Consider the following 18,590-nt stretch of genomic DNA (forward strand, 5'->3'; position numbering starts at 1 on the left):
ATCACTGAAATAGGTTGGGTAAATTATTTGAATACTTCTTCCACTACTGTTTCAGCCATGACTGGCATGTTAAAATTGCACTCGGACTAACGTCTGCTGCAAAAGGAAAAACACGAAGGTTAACTCTTAACTCTGAATAAGTAAATAAGTAGCTACTTGACAGCGATGGGAAACAAACAACTTTGACTTTTCCACAATCTTACCTGTCAGTTTAACATCGAGGCGCAGGTTTAATACAACTTTTTATGTGTCTGAAAAACATTCTGATATGGCGAATGCGTATGTCATCAGCATGTGCCAACAGTGTTTGTGTAATTAGTCTCCCCGCCAGAAGAGGGAGACAAAATGTCTGCACTTAACTTCTATGGACGCTTTTAAAGCAGTAAAGAATGCCAATAAAGATGTCTGTGAAGGCTGGTATCACAGTGATACTAGTACTACAACTACTACTACAAGCATACTAATGACGCGCAAAAGCTTATATTTCTAGCTCCGTCCACCAGGCAGTTCAGAACTGAAGAGGCCTTTTGGGGTGAGAGGTGAAACGTCTTCCAAGAACTTCAACGAAGTCCTGCTGCCTTTTGGATAAAGCTTAGAATTGGCAATAAAGGTAATTTATATTTGAAATGCAACAGTTACACAAGAGGACAGAAGACAAGAGCCACAGCCTGAAGACTGACTCAGGAATGGTCATTTAATTATGCATAAATATATTTTAAGGTTGGCAACATTAGCCACTATAACCTGCTTGTCGTTCCAGACCGAGAGAGGCTGCATGTAAATCTCTGTATGTACTGAAAACTTTAATTGTTTTGCTGTATGCTGTTCAGTGTCATAGAGACACCTTTTTATTCACTGTCTGCCTGCAAACTAAATTACCAGAAGGAGAACAATAAAGTCAAAGCTGCAGAACGTGTATTTCTCATCATCCTTTCACAATAAAACATCTCTCAACGTGATAGTTGCCATGAACTGACTAACCTACTTTAGACAGGTGTCTTTTAATAAGACGTGAGACTCACGAACAGGCTGGAAACTATAAAACCAACACCTGTGCAGGATGATCCAACCTACCTTCCCTGGAATAAACATTATAATAATCAATCTTCGTGTCAGATGGGCGCTGACTCAACTCTTTGGCAATCACTAAGCTGTGGTTTGTGTGGGTGTTGAACTGGGTTGCATTACATTGCACAGGATACTGTATCCGCCCCCTCGACATGCCTTAAAATCATCCTCCAATAACTGCAGTGATTCACTTTTATTTTGACTCAACGGGATGAGAAATCAAAACATGTCGCTCAATGTGCAGAATCAGCTTATCAACAACTTTTATACAGAGTCATTTTATCTACGTTTGTGTTAATAATGTTTTATTGATTTGACATAATAATCATATAAAACAATCCCTACTACTTTGCTTTATGTGCCTCTGTCTGAAGAACTATGACCAGAGTTAGTCCAGCAAACAGCAGCACAGGAAGCAGTTTGGGACTCCAAACAACAAATACTGGAAGGTCAAGTTAAAGATTGTGATCTTAAACATAACTTTAAATCAACCATGAACTAAGACGCCAAAGATTAAGATAGATGCACTGGATAAATGTTAATATGCAAGAATCATTCAACAACGAAGGCGTGGAGAAATGTTTCGACTGTTTGTTAGTTACACAAAATATTCAGAGGCAAATGAAGAAATGATGAACACATACGACTGTTGCCTGTTCTTTTTCAGGCTGCATCCCAGCCTGATTTTAGACTTATATTAGTGTCAAAGTTTAGTGTTAATCTTCTCATAATGTGTCCTCTGATATATCTCCATGTTGATTTTAGTATTTACTATTATCAGAAAGCAAATTCTGCCACCATATCAAACTGAATAACAAATAGAATTGAATAACAGCACATGAAGTAAAGACTCTTGTCTAATTCCCATTTTCTCACATACTGTATGTACTTGACATCGGGTGTGCTGAATTTCACATATAAACACTACTAACCACATATCTTCCCGGGAGTTCTTGTGCTCCCTTGTCTTGAAGGTTCCTGGGGATCGTTGCTGCAGACCACCTGCTGCTGTGGACCTGCTCGACTGCAACAACTACTAACATCAGCCTTCCCCATAGTATCATTATTGTTGCTGCTAATGCTAATAGTACCCTGTTGACTTCAACTGTTACAATTACGATTACCTCAGCCTTTATCATTACTCTGCTTCTCTCGCTAATTTTTTTGGTTTTTTTTGCTAATCTTCACACTAGTGTACCACTATTATTGGCATTGCAACCATAAGTATGTATTACCTGATGTAACAAGGACATACAGTACGTTGTTGTTGTAACAAGAACATATGTTGTTGTTTCTCTCTTTGCCTGTCTCTGTCCTGCATCTCCTTCTATCCCATTTTTGGCCCATCCAGTCGAGGCAGATGGCTGTTCAACATGAGTCTGGTTCTGCTCGAGGTTTCTGCCTGTTAAAAGGAAGTTTTTCCTCGCTACTGTGTCGAATATTGCTAAGTGCTACTCATGGTGATTCATGTTGGGCCTCTCTTAAAATAACATGACAAAGAGTCGGTCTAGACCTGCTCTTTTTGTAAAGTGTCTTGAGATAACTCTGGTTATGATTTGGTGCTATACAAATAACATTTGATTGATTGATTAAAATATTAAAGTTCGGAATAAAAGACTTACCTGTGTTTTAGTAATAATATAAAGCTGTATCTTTAATTTTACTTAGCTAACTTATTTGAACACTTCCTTCACCATTGATTCATTCATGACTGGTGGGTTAAATGTCCATAACTGGCTGCAGAAAACATCTGCATAAAATATTCAGGGAAACAGAAAGCTGAGGTCTAATAAGTGCTCCAACATGTGTGTGTGTTTGCATGCACTTGTGTAAAAGTTTCTCTGTCATGTTTGTGTATTCTAGGAATTACTCCTGTATGAATGGATGTAAGGTCTGTGCAGGAGGTATACATGAGTGATTACAGATGTTAACATCCTCATTCTCACCACCACTGTAACAGAGACAGAAGTTGGACAGCAGCTGCCTACCAGCTGAGATCAGCAAGATTCAACCTTAAGTCAAACGGATAATTACTGATTAGTAACTTCTGTTCAGAGCAAAGTAACTCATGATTATATTGGAGAAATATTATTACAACATCCTTATTCCACTTCCTGTCTTTCAACAACGTAATTACTGGCTGAGCAGTTGTTAGAAAAGGTTGTAAAAATGGAGAATAAAACACCCTTAAATGACCACCAGTGTGCCCATCAGAAAACCACTAAGCCCCTGAATGCTCCCGCAGAGTGACTCATGGCGGACAGATGAGTGGAAATATACTGCATGTAACTGAAGACGAGGGTGTGAAGCTGGCTTCAGCAGAAATATGAAGCAGACCGACTCTTGGTCGACTTATCCTGACTGAATCATTTTCAGAAGCTCTCAGACGGCCTGAGTGCTGCACATCGATTTTTCCACACAGCTAATGCTGCTATTCTGCACCCAAAACACACCGCCATTAATCCCACAGCGCTCATGTTTCCTCTGATTTCAGCTTTGGTGCAGTTTTAAGTATAGTTTTGTGTATAGAACAAGCTGCAATTTTAAAAGAAATTATGAAAACAAATAGCTGTAGTGAGAGTGTGATCCATGGAAACATTAGAAATCAATGTTTACTGATTATTCCACAGCCCTGTTTACATGCAGAGTAAACTGGGTGATCAATACAACGTAAACCACAGTGTCAGAGCTGTCTATAGCATGTGGCTACATCTATATAGATACAGAACATACTTGCCAATCAACCGATAAGTGTCTGGCATGTCCAGTCAAAGTCAAGAAAAAAGGTTTTAACCAGACATCTGAATGCCACATGAAAGTAGGCCTACACATCAGGAAGTACATGAACATCAGCTGTGTTGTTAGTGACCTGATCAAATGCTTGGAACCAGAGGTTTACAACCTTCTGAGCAAACACCCAGTGACTTTAAAGCTGCACATACACAAGCTGCATGGATGCATATGTTGCTGCACACATGAGGTCTGTGATATACAATATGTTCAAGAAGACAAGAGCAGACTACGGTTAGACTGATGCACTGATTTGTGAAGAAGTGTCAGTTCTTCTCAGACTGGATGTTTTGTTCATTTTCTAAGTGAAAGAGATAAAAACATCTGCAGAGAATAAACCTGAAAATGCTTCTACTTTAATTTAAATGTCTGACAATTCTTTCTTTAGTAGAAATTAAACAAATTAAAAAGGAAATTTCAATCTGCTGGACCAAGTAAATCCAACAGAATATCTCGGAAAATCTTTCAGTTCAGGAAAAACCATAACTGTAACACCATCACAAAACACTACATTTCCGATACAACACAAACTGAAATCCATCCATCTATCCATCATCTATACCGCTTATCCTGTTCAGAGTCGCGGGGGAGCTGGAGCCTATCCCAGCTGGACGAGATGCGGGGTTACACCCTGGACTGATCGCCTGTCAATCATAGAGCTGACACACAGACAACCTGTCACACTCGCATTCACACCTACGGACAATTTAGAGTCACCAATGAACCTAACGAGCATATCTTTGAACTGTGAGAGGAAGCTGGAGTACACGGAGGGAACCCACACGAGCACATGGAGAACATGCAAACTCCACATAGAAAGGACCACTACGTCCGAACCAGGGTTCAAACGAGGAACCTTCTAGCTGTGAGGCACCACTGCACCACCATGCAGCCCTGGAGAAAAAACAGCCTGTATTTAATTAAAAGAAGGACACTTTGACAGCTGTTATTATTGCTGTATAATGACCCAGAAAAGGGAATTAGGAGGCTGAAGTCTCAGAGTCGGTGAGAAAAGTGAAAATAAGAAACAAGACTGTTTTGTTTTCAACTGTTTGCATGTTACAAGATAAGTTTGGAAGCAAGCGAAGTAATGGCGTGCTTGGTGTGATGTGCTTAAACTTTTGCACTTGTACTTTAATAGATTTTTTTACTATAAAAAGACATCTGTGGATAAAGTTTGCATAATTATCAAGTTCATATTTTTGAGGTCTTAAGAGGTTAAAATCAGCTTGAGCCATTATCGACATCAGATCATAATCAGATAATTATTCACTTACCTTAACCTCTAAAACAAAGAAGTCTTTGAAGTCACTTCTCATGACATAAATCTACATGTATGTCATATATCTCCTGACATATTTACGACATGTGGGTTAAAAACTGTCTTTGTACGAAACAGGACTGACTGAGGACACGGACCCTCATGTCTCTGTGTAACTCTACATGACATGTCGGGGCAGGCTGCTGATTCAGTCGATCCTAAGGTAAACACAATGTTTAACTTACTGGCAATCCTCACAAATCATGACTTTCAAAAGCTCTTTGAAGGTAATCAGCTCACTTAGGAGAACATTCATCCTCAGCAGGGTGGTCACAGCGAGGCCGAGCTGAGTCATAAGGCTGTCAGCTTCGACGCTAACGCTGTTACATAATGTGATGAAGAATTCCTCCATTGTTTCAGCATCATCGTAAAGTATGTGCACTGAGAGGAAGGATGACAGCTTCTTTGAAATGGTTACAACCAAAGAGCTTAACGGGAAGATCTACAGTGTGTTTAAATATTAGCTGCAGTAAAACAGAAGCTCAGAGGTTCAGCTGCCGGTCAGAGCCTTAAACAGGAAGCTCAGATCTGACATATTTGACAGATAGCATCAGGAGTATTAAGATAAATGTCTCACCTGTTCGAGCTTGAAGGTGTGCTGGTTGAAGTAGTGCTGGAGACGCTCGTTGGCAAAGTTGATGCAGAACTGTTCGAAGCTGTTGTTCTCGTAATCCTCAAAACCAAAGATGTCGAGCACGCCGATGGACAAGATCTGAGGGAGACAAACAAACACTGCTACAGACAATCTTCTTTCTTTATTTAACCTTCTCTCCTTTATTCTTTCACCAATTTCTAGCTGGATATTCATAGCTATGTTACACCTTCTTTCGCAACAGTAAAGTGATATAAACTGTGATATAATTGTGAGCTTTTCCATGCTTGAGATCGCATTTTCGACATCGTTTGTATGTGCCCCTGACTCTACATCAAGCGTCCTGCACAATAAAATGACTGAACTGAAAAACTCTCTCTTGATGTTGCATAAAGTTCTGATGGTCTCACATGTTTATTAGTAACAGCGGCTGTGCTTGTGCCGTCCTACCTTGGTGGTCTCCACCAGGTCCTTGATGTTGAGCAGAGCGTGGTTGATCCTGAAGACGATCCAGTCAAACAGGGCGCTGTACAGGGACTTAGCCATGGAGTCTCGCACCGTACCAGCCTGCAGGCGGACACACACAGAATCTCTTTAGTTTTACTCCAACTGGTGACATCACAGTTTACAACATGGGACTGATTGAAGTGAAGAACTGTGAGCGATACAAATGTTTCCATGTGCAGAATAATAGGAGACACGTGCTTATTATAAAATGTCCTGTTACTTGGTCTGTTGTTTTTATTTGTACCTTGTTCGTCTTATTTCCAGACAAATTTGTTGCCTTGTTATCTAAGTTTTGTGTTCTTAATGGGTAAATATACTTTATACGCTACGTAATATATACGTCGAGTTATTGTTTGTACTCTTGTGTATGTTTTTTTGTTAACTTTTAGGTGCTCAAAAGACCCTCTAAGAAATGGGCATTGGAAATTTGCTAAGGCTGTTCACACTGTGGTGTGTAGCTTTGGTTTACATGCTAGCCTCTGTCCAAACAAACATCGAATAAATAAATAAATAAATGAATAAATAAATAAATTAGGAAGGAAAGAAAGAAATGTTGCCTATATGACTTTAACCGTAATTACACTTATTTGCTTTCTTGCTCAGAGTTAGATAAGAAGATTAATACCAGTGTATAACTGTATGCTAAAGAAGAGGCTACCACAAGTTACCGGCTACCATGATTTGCTTAGCTTAGCTTAGCTTAGCACAAAGACTGGAACCAGAGGGTAAAAGAAAGCCCGACTTTGTCCAGAGATGTAAAACAGAATTGCCTAAAAGCAGCTCTAAAGTTAACCGATTACCAAGTTACATCTATTTATTTTTTATAGATAGAAAGACGGTGTAAAAAGCTCAGTGACCTTCAAAGTCATTGGAAGGTGGATTGTGTTCATTTTGAGCCAGGCTAGCAATTTCCCCTGTTTTCGGTGTCTTGTCCTGAGCTCAATAACCAGCTGCTAGCTGTAGTGTTATGTTTATTTCACAGATGTGAGAGCATATTAATCTTCTCATCTAAGACTCATCAAGAAAGAAGAATGTCCAACCACTCCTTCAGAGTTCACGACATGTATTTGTGCAGAGCCAGAAGTTTGAGAGTCATCCATTAATTTAGTTGCCAGCTGATGCTCGATCAAACTACATTATTCCTGTGTCACTCGCTCGAGCTCACACAGCAAACATCTGTCTTATACGTTAGAGCTTGGCCTTGTAACAGTGCACTTTTGTTCTGGTCGAGCTTACAAAAAAACACAGTGAATGGAGGCTTTTGAACATGGACGATAAAACAGATTTATACCAAGGACAACATGACAGGGAACACTCGCTCAGTTTGAGGGTCAGAATGTGCAGACAGTTGTATTTCTCCTTTACAGCCCAACATTTACAGTTAAGAGTAAATCACATCCTCACTGTACTTTCAGAAGCCGTTGCACTCATGTCTCTTACTGGAAAATGTGTAATGGGTTATCCTAAAAGGTAAAAATCTGATTAACAGGAAAAACCAGACCACTCTCCAGCCAAAACACAGCTCTGGCATCGATATGCTCCTCTAATACTTTGGCACAGAAAGCAGCTTTGCAGACATGCTGGCAGACTGCACTGTATCACAGCATGATGTCCCTGAGCCTTTATTAATGACATTAGGCACTAACACTCATCAGATGTCGCACAGTGTGACCTGCTGAGCTCTGATGTTAAAGTTCAGACATAGGCTAATGGAAATATGAGCTTTAATGGGATATAGACAGTATGTACTAAATATGCAGCACATGAGGCTGCGCTGCTGGGAAGATGAGGATATTATTCATAAGATGGTGGAATTCATGTAATCTAAGCAAATAGTGGGCTGCATTAATGCTGTTTTTATTCCAAAATTATGTAGATTATTTGACAAAAGCTTCATAGTTGAATTGTTGTGAAAAACATTAAAGTTATAATCTCGAAGATCTTAGTTTTGTTCTCTTTGGCGGCACCTATGGTAATAAACGGTAATTGCGGGAGCACACTTCCCAGATATCCACACAGTGTTGCATGTGTGACGTCCACGGTTGGCTCTGGCTGTAACTGGTTTTTCCTCGCTGACGGTCGCTTTCCTTTTCAGACTGTTTGCTTCATCTGAGCGTCGAGTTTGTTTCTTTTTCTTTGGATTTTCACTTATTGTTGAAGTTGTATCTGTACTCATCGATCTTTTCTTTGTTTGTTCAGCCATAGTAGATTACTGTTTACTTGCAACACTTGCAGAGACCGGAAAAGCAGCCGCTTAGCTCCGCCTACCCTCCCTGGCAGACCAACCACTGCTGGCTGATGGAAAACGCGTCACTAACTGGGCGCCGCTTGTGATTTTTTCCATGAGAGTCGCCACAGACACCCAGTCTGTAACACTGCACATGCAAAGGCTTTCATCAGTGTGTTACCTCATTCGGCGATAGATAGTGACTTAACAGACATTTATTTAAATGAAAATCTTCGAGATTATTACTTGTGCAGAATACGAGGCTTTGCTGCTGGGAAGGTGAGGATATTATCCAGAAGATGGTAGAATTGATGTAAACTGAGAACAAACAGTGTGCTGGATTAATGCTGTTTTTTCTTCCCAAAATAGATTATTAGACAAAAGCTTCATTGTTGAATTACTGTGAAAAACGTTCTTAATTCCTGTATCCGCTGGAAAGATTTGACCTTGAACTTTGGTCCTTAGAAACAAAATAAATCTTACCGTGTCTCTAAAAGTTTAAATTCCTTTGTTCATAAATAATTAACTGAGATATTTTTAGCAACCGCAGACCAAATATGCGTCTCATGAGTCAGGATAGATATTAGTTTAAACTCTGTACATACTGTGGTCTAATGACCCATAAGCTTTTCATTATTTAGAGGAAGTCGGACTTAAAACATTCAGATGGGAAACGACCTCATAACTCCGACCAAATGGAGAAAAGTCATTAGAGAAGCGCTCAGATTTCTTTGAGGTTTTCAAGTGTATGATTTTAGTTAACAGGCAATGAGATTGTTGGGACTGTTAGAGCAATATTTACACAGAGACCACCCAGTGCGCTAGCAAAACAATCACTGTTTGTTCATATGAAATGGCTGCTAAATATCAACGTCACAGGAGGATGTTTTAGATGGGAATGAGTAATGCACCACCATCTTCAGGGGGAGTTTGTGGTCAAATATTGAGAGCAATTTGTACTGGGAGGAAATATTTAACATTTGACATCACTGGGATTAGAAATACTTCAAACAAAACAGAATCTGCATGCGCTGCAGTACGAGCGACTTCATTTAAACTGTGAATCTGAGTCGTTCCTTCTTCTCTTCTCAGTCTGTTCTCATCTACAGACCATGACGTGAGTTTGTTTTCAGAGTGGGGGTCCCACTGAAAACTGTAGAGGGACTTGAAATGCCTTCTCCTCTCTCAAAACACACCGTGCATGTGTGTCCGTGATTGTGTGTTTATGTGCAGCCACAGAGAGAAAGAGCTGCAGAGAGAGGAGGGAGAGAGCAGGAGGGAGATCCGGTGCTGGAGCACGCTGTCCTGTAAACACGGCCTGGGTCAGACTGAAGAGGCGAGGCTGCAGCGGGTTTACGGAGTTCACAAAATGCCATTAGTCTCGCTACTGAGTGTGATACTTTATTTATACGTTTAGAAGTAGCTGTGTGATACAGAAACTCCACACTACAGTGTTTGGTATGTGCTACTAATCTTTGAAGAAAAGAATTTCCAACTCCCTGACATCTGTTTCTTTCTTGTATTAAAAAAGTTCTGATCCGATCAATTAAGTGCAGGCTGCAAATATAATATTCTAAACTGTCTACTTAATATATTATTAATATGTCTATAATCAAATTCATCTTGTGCAGGAGTCTGAAGCAGCAAAAGCCCTTCTGCCTGTGAAAGCCGATGCCTACGCCACATCAAAGCGAACACAGAGAAACTCCGGAAGAACCTTTAACTTTATCTTCATTTCTATTTTCATATTCTTACTATATTTATGTGTCTTAAATGCTTTTAAGTGCTTTTATTTTCACTCTTTTTACATGGCCTTGCAGTACAGTCTTTGCATTTCACTGCCCATCTGTATGAGCATGTGACAAATAAAAATCGAACCTGTGAAACTATTTCAGCAGAAAGTTTGACCATGGACGTCAGACAGCGACATGCTCCTCTTCTTCTACTTCTACTTAAGAGCAAGGAGGTAGTGACCTAGTTTTTCACCTGTAAGGACTCCCACAATCTGGGAGCTTTAATATTGCATGCAGGTCTGTCATTTGATGTTAGCACTACAGGAGAACTACAGGAGAACAGTCTCACCTCAGAAAGTTTATAAGGAACGATGAGCTTCTCTCCAACAGTGACAGTCTTCCGTGTCGTCAGAGCCTCGAACAGCATCTCTTCTTTGACCTTATCGAGACACACAGAGAGAAGGAGAAATCATTCAGAGTGGCATACTTATGTGTAAACTTTTATCAATAGTAGCAACAATGTGCGCTGTGGTTAAAGTATGTTGGATCATCGTGGAGTGGTTACTTCTTCAAAAGAAGTCTGACATCTTGAGCGTGCTTTCATCTTTGACAGAGTTTAAGTGTGCAGAGTGAAGATGTGGTTTTACAAATTAACAGTAGCAACCTTTTGAGTCATGAAAACTGCCTCCTCCTTATAAGTCTACACTCTACGACAAACATCATGTTAGCACAGAACGTAAGTTAAAAGCAGTTCTGCACAAACACACACCTCCTCATCTCACATGCTTTAACCCGCAATGATTCTGTCACTAAGATGTTTGCCTGCAGCTCATCAAGTCTACACCTGTCGTATGAAATGTGCTGTATCAATAAAGTTTACTTGACAGCTAAATTGTAATTTTGAAAGTGTAGTCACTAAATTGGCTAATGATCCCAAAACAATAATTATGCAATACAATAGTCAGACCACACTGCTTGGATGTTACCAAACTGTTAGTTGTAATGTAAACATCAGAGCCCCACATGTATTTATGAACTACTCATTTCTCTGTAATCTTTAGAAACGATAGACTGTATAAAAAGATGGCCGACATGACAGCTCCCTAAAAGTGAAGCCAAAGAAGGCTACATTAGACAAACAGATAAATACGTATCTTGCATACAGATAATGAAAGGCTAAAAGCGTCATTTTACCTCCAGCAGCTCCGAGACGACAGGCAGCACCTCGGGGTTATGGATGTCGATGGAGTCATCCCTGTAGGTTTTCCTCTTGTAGCGGATGTTGCCCAGGTGAAGGATGGCAGACAGCAGAGAGAAGATCCTAAACAAGAGGTAAGGAAACGTTTAGGAGAAGCCACACCGGAGAAGCACTTTGAAACTGTCTGTAGCTCCAGTTACAATCCCAATGTGAGGAATCCTTTGATTTTTATTCGTATAACTTTGATAGAAATAATAATAAAATTGAACGTTATCGTCTTGGAAACTTTTGCTAATGTAAGGCATGGCAACTATGAGTGTGGCTGCACATAGGACTGTACTAGGTTGGCGTAGGGCACAGGGCGCGCTGCTGGTGCCGTCATAAGGAAGCATCAAGCTCAGTGTGGGCATCATGCTTATTGGACGCCATGTGCTGTGCAGCGTGAGGAAATATTATTCCCGGAGCTGGGGCTGCGTGAAGAGGTAGGAGGAATAAATGTAATGTGGGCTGCTCTTAGATGTATGTATGTAGGGTGAAATGTGTACAAGCTTATTGTGTGGTGTGTGCGTGTGTTTAGGCTGTAAAGGTGCGGGGCTTGGTCAGGCAAGGCTGGGTGGAAAGACGGTCTGAAAAGCATCTAGATCGGTGTTTTGGTTTGTGTATGTTATAATATTTTGTATTGTTGAGTATTGAATGTTTTTTCTGTGTTGTGGTTTTAAGGGAGAATCAGAGTGGGATGGAGAATGAATGGAGTGGATGACAGAAAACGTATGCCTCTGTTTTAGCGTTGTGAGTGTGCCTTTTGTAAACTTACTCGTCATAATAGGCGGGTCAAACTACCATATGAAATACAATTTAGTGGCTTATTGAGAGCCTAATTTCAGCCCCCTTTCACACATGCACTCCTGATATTTTCCTGAAAATTTCAGGACTGTCTGCCCCCAACATGTTCGAGAGTTGCCCTTTCACACATGTCCCTCACAGCAGGAGAGGGCCGGGGGGAACGGGGGCAAGTATGTTTGGCAACTAATACCCCTTTCCCACTGAAATTAGGGCATTGACGCAGGTTTTTCAGAACACCTGCTTATAGATGCCAAATGTCTCTTTTCCCATTGTCAGTGGAGTATACTCCTGTCCTCCTGGTGAGATGTTACGGTGGTTAGGTCTTTATTGTATCTATTACTCATTCAGTCTGTTTATCAAACTCGGCGCCGACAAACTTGGAACGATGTTCGAGTGCTGCTTGGACGGAGACGGGCGGAATTTGTAGCTGAGATGACATGGAGTCGCAGAAGTTACCGACGGAGCACAACAAATGTCATTGGTCACTAACACTCATTGCGGTTGTGTTTGAGTGTCACTCACTGTTTTCGTGTGGCAGGCAAAAAGCCCACCATCTCCATGGCCAGCTGAAGCCTCTCAAAGTCATGCTTCAGGTCTTCTCCTTCCACTGTGAAACAATCCTGCAGAAAAATCAAAGACAAGAGTGTTATCAGCTGTTAGGACACATCGGCCTGACAGCCACAAGCGCTAATGACAGCTCACTATGAAGTTTAGAGGCACTGACTAAACAGTGTTGACTCAAACTTTGTCCAAATGTTTCTAATGTTTACAGAGCGTTCAAGATGCTTGAAATAGTTTTTTAGTTTACTTTGCAGCCGAAACAAAAAGCAGCAGAGTGGCCTGAAGCAGAGAAAAGGAATGACTCATGCTAAAATAAGCTATCATTAGGAAGCCTGGCGGTCACACACAACAGCAACACTCTGGTCTGATGTGCAGGGCATCCAGTGAACAGCAGCGTGTGCAGGTTCTGCTCGTGTAGTGGAAAATCCGGCCTGGCTTCCCCTTTAAAGCAATCTGCAGAAATGTTGGCAAGCCGGCAAAAAACAGACTGCAGTTTATGTTTTTCTTTCTCCTGCGTCTGAGTGATGGATGAGTTTGTTCTCATGCACAAACAACGATGTGCGCAGACAGAAAAAACAGCAACCAAATGCACACGAAAATGAGCAAACTGGAGGATAAATCTGGATCTATATTCGCTGTTTGTGACAAGATAAAGAGCTTTTCCCGGACAAAGAACACATTCTTTGATGTAACTTTATAACTGCACGCTCTTTCACTACATACACCCACCGTAATGTGAGGTCTGCTCTCTGCTTTATGGGCTCATTCCACTATGGCTGCCATAATTATCACATACCGAGGCCTCAAAGACAAACACTCCAAACATGAGACTCACACTTACTCCAACGTGCCTGCTTGTTGCCTCCCTCGCTCTCTGCTTTCATGGCACAAACTCTACTGACCTGTTAGTGACTCTGGTGTTACATTTCCACAGCAGGAGAAGTCGACTTTTATTTTTAAAAGCTGCTAAAGTTTCACTTCTTTGCAGTGAAAACAGTCTGTCAGTGTAGTAAAAAGGTGTTCGAGGTTTCCAGATGTTGTGAATGAAAAAAAGAACATTTAAAAATCATTCAAATATTTCAGTTTGGAATATTATTTCATTTGCTGACATTTTTTGTCGTCTTAAAAAGGCCATTATCTATACCGCCTATCCTGTTAAGGGTGGTGGGGTGGCTGGAGCCTATCTCAGCTGTCATTGCACGAGAGGAGGGGTACACCCTGGACTGATCACCAGTCAATCACAGAGCTGACTCATATAGACCGACAATCTTTCACACTCACATTTACACCTACGAGCAAGTTAGAGATTCAGAGTCACCAATGAACCATGTCCTGAGCATGTCTAAGGACGCAGGAGTACCTGGAGGTACACGCACGCACGGGGAGAACATGCAAACGCCACACAGAAAGGCCCACTATGTCTGAACCGGGATTCGAACCAGGAACCTTCTAGCTGTGAGGCTCCAGCACTAACCACTGCACCTAACCAGCCCCACCCTCAAAGTATATTATATATTTCTTCTTGTCACAAATATTAAAATGTACATAAACGTGATAATGTTATTAACGGATATGCACAGAGATGTTATTAATAATCAAGTGGAATTTGGGAGCCCTGCAGCGTGAGCTGTTTGTATATTTCATGTTTGGTCACTTAAACAGATCAGCACCTTCCTTCTTTGGCTTGGATGTGCATACTCCTGTTCACATCTCATAGTGTTGTAAGTAATTAAAAAATTCTGTTGAATTACTAAAGTAGAAGGAGTGTGATATTAATAAATAAATCAAATATGTGGGGCTCAGCGGTTAAATCGCACGTCCCATGTTCAGAGGCTACACTCCTCAATGCAGCGGGCTCGACTCCCACCCTCGGCCCTTTGCCGCGTGTCATCCCCACTCTCTCTTCCCCTGTTTCCGACACTATCCACTATCCTCTCTCTGTAAATTAATAAATCAAGTCAAGTGCATTTTTACTTAATTGTGTTAATAAACTGAAACCTTAATGCTCACCACAAAACAAACAAAGACTGTTTTGATCATTGACATCGCAGAGTACAATCCTAGCATTTCTGCTGCAGAGTGTGGGGACTGAATTCATCAGATCCAGTGACTGAGACGACGTACATTTGTGGCTTATATATAAATATGTTCATTTAAATTAAGTGTATTTTTGTTGAGTACACAGGTTTACTCTCTTTTGTAGGTCTTGGACTTAACTGGGATGTTTTGATTTCTGCCAAGAGAATATTTTAACGTGATCTGAATGTGTCGTCTCAGCCACAGATGTGAGTAACACAGATGTCAGACCCTCCTGACACGAGCTATTGGCAAATTTAAAAGTGATTTAAAAGATACAGAAATAGGTGAAGTTTCAGGTTTTGGTGAAATATTCAGCTGTTGGTAACAGACTTAGTGAGGCCCTCATCTTTGGCATGTAGGATAACTCTGCACTGTCAAGGATCAAAAAGTCACACAGGTTACAGCAACAGGCAGCTACAGTGGTCAGGATATGACTACACATACCAACATAACTCGGAGAAGCAGAACAACAGTGAAAAGCAAAAACAAACACAGCTAAAATAAACACTACCCACACCAAACCAGGACATATCCAAACAGCAACAAAATGAACACAAGGGAGGGAGGGAGTGTGGACATGTGAGGGGGGACGTTTGTGCTCAGGTGACTAAAAAACTACTTTGTTGACGTTTCTCCAACACAACAGACGAACACACTGTACACACACACACACACAGCTGAGACACAGATACTGACCGGTTCACTGTCACAGTAACTGTCCCAGTGCAGTTGGTGGCTTGACTTTGTCATCTGGAAATGTTGAGGCAGATTTTGAAGGAAGCAGGGATAAAAGTTAGACAGCAGCATTCCAACAGAGAAACATACTGTAGCTTAACATGTTCTCAGACTGATGCAAATAACAGCGATGGAGGGACATGCAGTAAAGGCACAGCTCTGTTTGCTACATACAGAGGCTAACATTGAGGACTCAGTCAGACATACAGCAACATTCAAACATATAGACACTGAGGAGCGAGTGTATGAACACAAGACATCGAACAATAAACACACCAGGATCAAACATTCAAACAGTCATTAAAGCAGCATAGGGCAGTTTGCATGCACGTCAACAATTCAGATGAATGATTAGTTTTACTTTACATGATGGAAGACCAATTTCAAAAAAATAAATTTTCATTCATGTACGTAATGTTTAGATGTGAACTTGCAGACACGTTAACATTGCTTGAGATATGAAATCACAACGTGTCCAACCTCTGCCTCTGCATCTTGTTCCAGTTTGTGATCAGATACTATGAAAGCATTTGATAAAAATAACCAGATTCAAATTAACATTTTTTAAACGTCATCTCTGATGCTTTGCTTATGCTTATCGATGCTTATCAATGCTTATCAATGCTTATCAATGCAATGCATAAAGTAACAAGACTAAATCAGGGCGTCCTTAAAAGGCACAGTACGTCTGCAGGTAACAAAAGACATAGTTTAATTTGTAAAGTCGTCATCGTTGTTTATCTGTCTTAATCTGTCTTATAAAAGTCGTGTTCACGATCTAATGTGTAAAAGTTGCATTCAAGTACATTTTCTTCACGTTTATTTATATCCATTTATATTTAATCCGATTTATCATTTCATTCTAATGAAACAGCCACAAGTAACGTTATCTAATTATGCACTAAACATACCTTTACCTTTACCTTGAACAAATTACAGATTTCTCTGCGTTTTAATACATTTTGGAAACAATTTTAATACTGTAGGTCGACACCTAAAAAAAAGACACGTAATAGAAATCTGATTAGACATTTTGATGCTAAAATGATACATTATGATGTTATTTAATCCAAAGCAAGACCAGAAAAAACTTAAGACCTTTGTCTTTTCAAAATAGATTTAAGACTTTTAAGGCCTTTTTTGAGAATAATACATTTAAGACTTTTAAGACCCTGCAGGTACCCTGATCCAAAGACTATTCTAATTAACTAGATGAAATGGTTCCTAAAAATCAACCTAAAAAACTTGGAAATTGGTCCTTTAAAGGTTCATTTGTGGTTAATGGAATGATCAAAACATGCGAAACCAAAGGTGTGGTTCTTGAAGCAAAATGCAAGGACCAAAAAGCTGCATGAGCAACATGTTTAAAAGCGAGTAAACATACAAGTAGAGTTGTGAAATCCATGCATGAGCTACATCGGTGTGATTTTAAACCACAGAATAGACAGAAATGAAACAAGAGACACGAGAGAACAGAGAGCAAGAATGTGTTTATGTTTTTATGTATGCGTGTGTTTGTGTGTTTGCATGTGCATGTCAGCGGCCGGAAGGAATGGAAGGAATTCCCTGCTCTCTGGTGCGTAGGCGTGAGGATATGGGAGGAGAGAGAGAGCGGGTCGCTGGTTGTCTCGACTGTCAGAGCTCGGAGGAAGAGACGCAACAAGTTTCACACAACATCCACATTCCATATGCGTAATGTGTGTGTTATGTGTCTGTGTGTGTGTTGTGGCTTTGTTTCATGGTTATGTGGAACCTGTTTTTGTGGCGGGCAGTGCAAGCAACCCAGAGAACTACTATTTTAGCCTTTGTGGCCGTCTTTGTGTATGTGTTTGTGATGAAGATGTGTCAGTGCTTATGTCAAAGGTGAATGAAGACCCACACACCCAACAACTCTGCGTCTCTGATACAAGTGAAGAGCTCAGACAGTTACAGGTCTCGTTCATGTCTGTGTAAAAACAGGAGAGGATCTATATAGGACGTATTTAAAGCCACAAAGAGGGGAATGAGTTTCCTTCGTGTCCTGATTTCGCTCTCGTTCCTGCTCTCAGAGACACAGAAGTACAGAAACAGAAACAGAAACTGACAACCAGTGCAAGATTACAAATGATCTCATGTCTTTTCTAGATTAACAGGTGATAGTGAAGGTCCCACCTGACTGAGGTAATGGTATTCTTCAGGCTTCTTGAGGTGAAAGGCCGTCCTCTCTTCTTCACTCGCTCCTGCCAGCAGGTAGTAAAACACATGGTAGTTTCTACAGAACAAAAACATGTTTCAAAGGTTAGTTACATTTAAACTTAAAAGAAAAGCAAGGTAAACATTAATCTAATAATACACCTTGCAAGACAATACCATGTAAATATGGGACAAATATACTTCCTTCTTGCAATAGTTAATAAGTTATGGTTAGCAAACAAGGAAGCTATTAGCACTATAAGTAAAAATCTAACCTTAAAAATTCAACCAACTTTGCTTGTCTTTGATTCTCACTACAAATAATAAAGCAGTTACCCCAACAAAAAGGCTTTACCTGCTACAATGGTCGTTTTAGCATGTCTTCAGTTGCTAGCTAACTAATGTTTGAATGTAAAGTAGCTCACAGTTTGCAAACTTAAATGATGCTGAAGTAGCTACATGAAAGACAAAAATGTTATGTTTAATGACCTGTTAGCTAGCAAGCTAAAGAATTTAAATCTTAGTCAGCAAAAGCAGGATGTTACCGTTTACAGTTAGCTTAGCAGCTAACTGGGCTTTAGCATGAAATATTTAGCATTTTGTCATGCAAACAGTTTACAGTGAGTTACTTAGTTAACATGAATTAATGAAGCATATTCTGATGAAAGCAAAAATGTCAACACAGTCATAACGGCATGTTAGCATAAACAGGTCATAGAAAGAGAACTGACTATTGGCACTTGGTTATTTGTTTAAAAGGAAAA

The 18,590-nt window shown here is 40.3% G+C and overlaps 1 protein-coding gene across 1 annotated transcript in view; it reads right to left on the reverse strand.

Moving 5' to 3' along the window:
- myo9aa (myosin IXAa) overlaps positions 1–18,590 on the reverse strand; it is a 131,157-nt gene that overhangs the window by 39,574 nt on the left and 72,993 nt on the right. Inside the window, exons 5-11 of the mRNA XM_069667755.1 lie at positions 17,806–17,905; positions 15,616–15,669; positions 12,802–12,899; positions 11,433–11,559; positions 10,588–10,677; positions 6,222–6,338; positions 5,757–5,891 (exon numbers count right to left, since the gene is read on the reverse strand). Coding sequence (XP_069523856.1) covers positions 5,757–5,891; positions 6,222–6,338; positions 10,588–10,677; positions 11,433–11,559; positions 12,802–12,899; positions 15,616–15,669; positions 17,806–17,905 — 721 coding nt within the window. The remainder of the gene's footprint in view (positions 1–5,756; positions 5,892–6,221; positions 6,339–10,587; positions 10,678–11,432; positions 11,560–12,801; positions 12,900–15,615; positions 15,670–17,805; positions 17,906–18,590) is intronic.

Source organism: Semicossyphus pulcher, unplaced genomic scaffold (genome assembly GCF_022749685.1).
Source record: "Semicossyphus pulcher isolate SPU_LCO1_2020_fin unplaced genomic scaffold, fSemPul1.0.p SCAF_1, whole genome shotgun sequence".
NCBI classification, from domain to species: domain Eukaryota; kingdom Metazoa; phylum Chordata; class Actinopteri; order Labriformes; family Labridae; genus Semicossyphus; species Semicossyphus pulcher.